Raw genomic sequence first — 3,162 nt, 5'->3', positions numbered from 1 at the left:
GGCTGCACGATAAATCGCATGCAATATTTAACGCGCATCTTATCAGTAAAGCCGGTTCTGTAATCAGCGGTAGATCTCCATCACATGCGTGCTTTCACATTGAGCAGCATTAACTACACAGAGCCGTTGTTCACTGACGAGCTGCGCAAAAAATCACGCGAATATGAACGTGGTTTTGTGCAACTCGTCAGTGAACAACGGCTCTGTGTAGTTAATGCTGCTCAATGTGAAAGCACGCATGTGATGGAGATTTACCGCTGATTACAGAACCGGCTTTCTGGCAAGATGCGCATTAAATATCACATGCGATTTATCGTGCAGCCCTAAAAACAATATATATTTTTAATTTAATTAATCATATAATATATATGATATCCTAATCTTATCAGCAGCTTCTTACTGTAAGCTCTACTTTAAACATGAATAGCTCAGATCGTGAATTCTGCATTCCCGATGTAGCATCATAGTCTCATATGAATATTAGCTTTATAATACCTGCAAACTATTTGCCTTTCAGTGAAATTCACCGTTCTGACATTGAAATAAGCCATTATTTTGCTTTATGCAAATACGAGGAGATTTTATTTGGGGAGGCTTATATAAGTTAACATCTTACCTCCATATGTTGCCTAATAAAGTGTTTATAAACAGCGCTGCTTTGTATATAGAGGTAACTGCTGTATTTCTGCTTTTACATAAGCGCCACCTACTGTCATAGAGTGATTTTGCATGAATTTACATCTGCCGTTTGTATTCAGACCAATTAAGTAATCATTTATTAGGCCGATATATGAGGTTTATAATTTTATATAACTTTTTCTTTTTGTCAAAACTTGTACTGTTTGAACTGTGAAGTTGTTTAAAGGGATAGTTCAAAAAAGAAAATTACCCAGTGATTTACTCACCCTCAAGCCATCCTAGATGTATATGATTTTCTTCTTTCAGACGAATGCAATCTCCACACGGCTCCTCCTGAAGCGAATCGATGCATTTGTGTAAAAAATATATCCATATTTAAAACTTCATAAAGCGTAATCTCTAGCTTCCGCTAACTGTCGTGCGCGCGTTCACAAGAGAAGTGTAAATATGGATGTTTTTCTTACACAAACGCATGACTTCGCTTCAGAAGACCTTTATTAATCCCCCGGAGCCGTGTGGAGCACTTTTTATAATGGATGGATGCACTTTTTTGGGCTTCAAAATCTCGACCCCCATTCACTGCCATTATAAAGCTTGGAAGAGACAGGACATTTTTTAATATAACTCTGATTATATTCGTCTGAAAGAAGAAAGCCATATACACCTAGGAAGGCTTGAGGGTGAGTAAATACTGGGGTACATTTAATTACTAAAAACTATCCCTTTAAATCATAGTTTTTACGGTTAATGATGTTATACAGGTATGTTTATATATCTTAATTTAATTAATTTAATAGTAATTTATCATACCAAATGAACAATTGTATTTGACAACTCTAGTAGCTAAATAATGAGAATTTTATATGTTTTGTGCTCCAGATGAAGCCAGTCTTGGGCTGAGATCTGGACCACAGACATTAGTTGCTGAGCTGTGGTGTAAAGTTCTGTGTTATTCTAATGTGTGTGGTTTAGATGCTTGATTGATGTCTTTTCTCTGTCTTGTCTGTGATGATGTGTTTCCTGCTGTGTCCGCACACAGAGCTCAGGATGGGAGGTATGGCTGATCAATCACACTGTGCTTCTGTATTTATCAGTACCATATGTTGCAGTTTATGTAAGAGGGAATTTTCTCCCACATAGAAACTAAATGTCTCTGGTCTTTATCTCTTTTTATTTCTCCATCGGTCTCCCTGTGTGCGGTCTGGATGTTTTCCTGGTGAGTGAACATGAACTTGGTTACCCAACATAAGATTCAAGCTGTTCCATCCCACTGTAAGGCTCACCGTCTCTGACACACTTATGTAAGGCCATTTCACAAGAATGGCACAAGTCAGTGTTGTCCTAGCTAGGGCACATGTGCACGCATTCGAATCCATAAACGACTCCATGCAGTCAGTGTTGTGCCTTTAGACATGATGTGGCTGAAACAGACTAAAATGATGTAATTTAGGCTTTTATGTGACACCATTCTCTTCTCTCTTCTTACATGTATCTCAAATGTTCCTATCTTAAATGTTCAGGCCATAGAGGATGTTTGGCACCTACTTCCGTGTGGGCTTCTATGGATGCCGCTTTGGAGATCTGGACGAGCAGGAGTTTGTCTATAAAGAGCCTTCCATCACCAAACTAGCTGAGATCTCACATAGACTGGAGGTGCGTTTCTGGTCTGGAGTGATTAAAATCATAAAAACATTTTTATTTTAATAATAATAACAACTATTATTATTAATAATAATAAGAAATTATGTTTAATAATATTGGTAGCAATTACATTTTTACATTCATTTTTAAATAATTAAAATTATAACCATTCGTTTAACGTTTTCAAGTTGTTTTATTTTTTTACTTGGATTTGTGTTACTTTGTTTCTCAAAATTTTCATTTTTATTTTTTTGTATATATATATATTTCTCCTATATTTGAAAGTGTCCTACATTTTAAAGGACGAATAAAAAACACTGTTTACAATTTATATTAATTTATGAGAAATTCTTCATATTTCAAGGGTACAAATCTTTGGTCAGGATCAGGACCGTGGTCTGAAAAATGGTTCTGTGCATCTCAAATGATGCTTTTAATATGATCATTTGTAAGGTTAATGCTAAATCCCTTTGTAGGAATTTTACTCTGAACGATTTGGTGATGAAGTGGTGGTGATCATCAAGGACTCCAACCCTGTTGACAAGAACAAACTGGACCCCAATAAGGTCAGATATTAATGCTAACACAAGACTGAAGGCTTCTTATCAAACAAAAACCTTTATATTCGGTTAGGATTGTGTATATGCTATTGTTGTATTTATTTATAGTTAAATTGGCTTTTATTTTTATATTTTTGTCATTTTTGTCATTATTTTTTTGGTTTGGTTATATATTTTAATTTAGCTTTAATTCATTTTTCCATTTAACTAATTTTAGTACTTCAACTTGAACATATTTTATTTCAGTTTGTTTCATTTTTATTTGTAAATTTTTTTTAAAGGGGTCATATGATGCGATTTCAAGTTTTCCTTTCTCTTTGGA

At 35.0% G+C, this 3,162-nt stretch overlaps 1 protein-coding gene across 1 annotated transcript in view; it reads left to right on the top strand.

Moving 5' to 3' along the window:
• The window catches only part of LOC107703354 (dedicator of cytokinesis protein 7-like), a 76,603-nt gene that overhangs the window by 70,000 nt on the left and 3,441 nt on the right, over positions 1-3,162 (top strand). The window contains exons 44-46 of the mRNA XM_016505946.1: positions 1,679-1,693; positions 2,167-2,292; positions 2,757-2,846. Coding sequence (XP_016361432.1) covers positions 1,679-1,693; positions 2,167-2,292; positions 2,757-2,846 — 231 coding nt within the window. The remainder of the gene's footprint in view (positions 1-1,678; positions 1,694-2,166; positions 2,293-2,756; positions 2,847-3,162) is intronic.

The sequence above is a fragment of the Sinocyclocheilus anshuiensis genome, unplaced genomic scaffold (assembly GCF_001515605.1).
Source record: "Sinocyclocheilus anshuiensis isolate Anshui unplaced genomic scaffold, SAMN03320099.WGS_v1.1 scaffold58, whole genome shotgun sequence".
In the NCBI taxonomy this organism is placed as follows: Eukaryota; Metazoa; Chordata; class Actinopteri; order Cypriniformes; family Cyprinidae; genus Sinocyclocheilus; species Sinocyclocheilus anshuiensis.
This window is presented reverse-complemented; position numbering and strand designations above follow the sequence as displayed.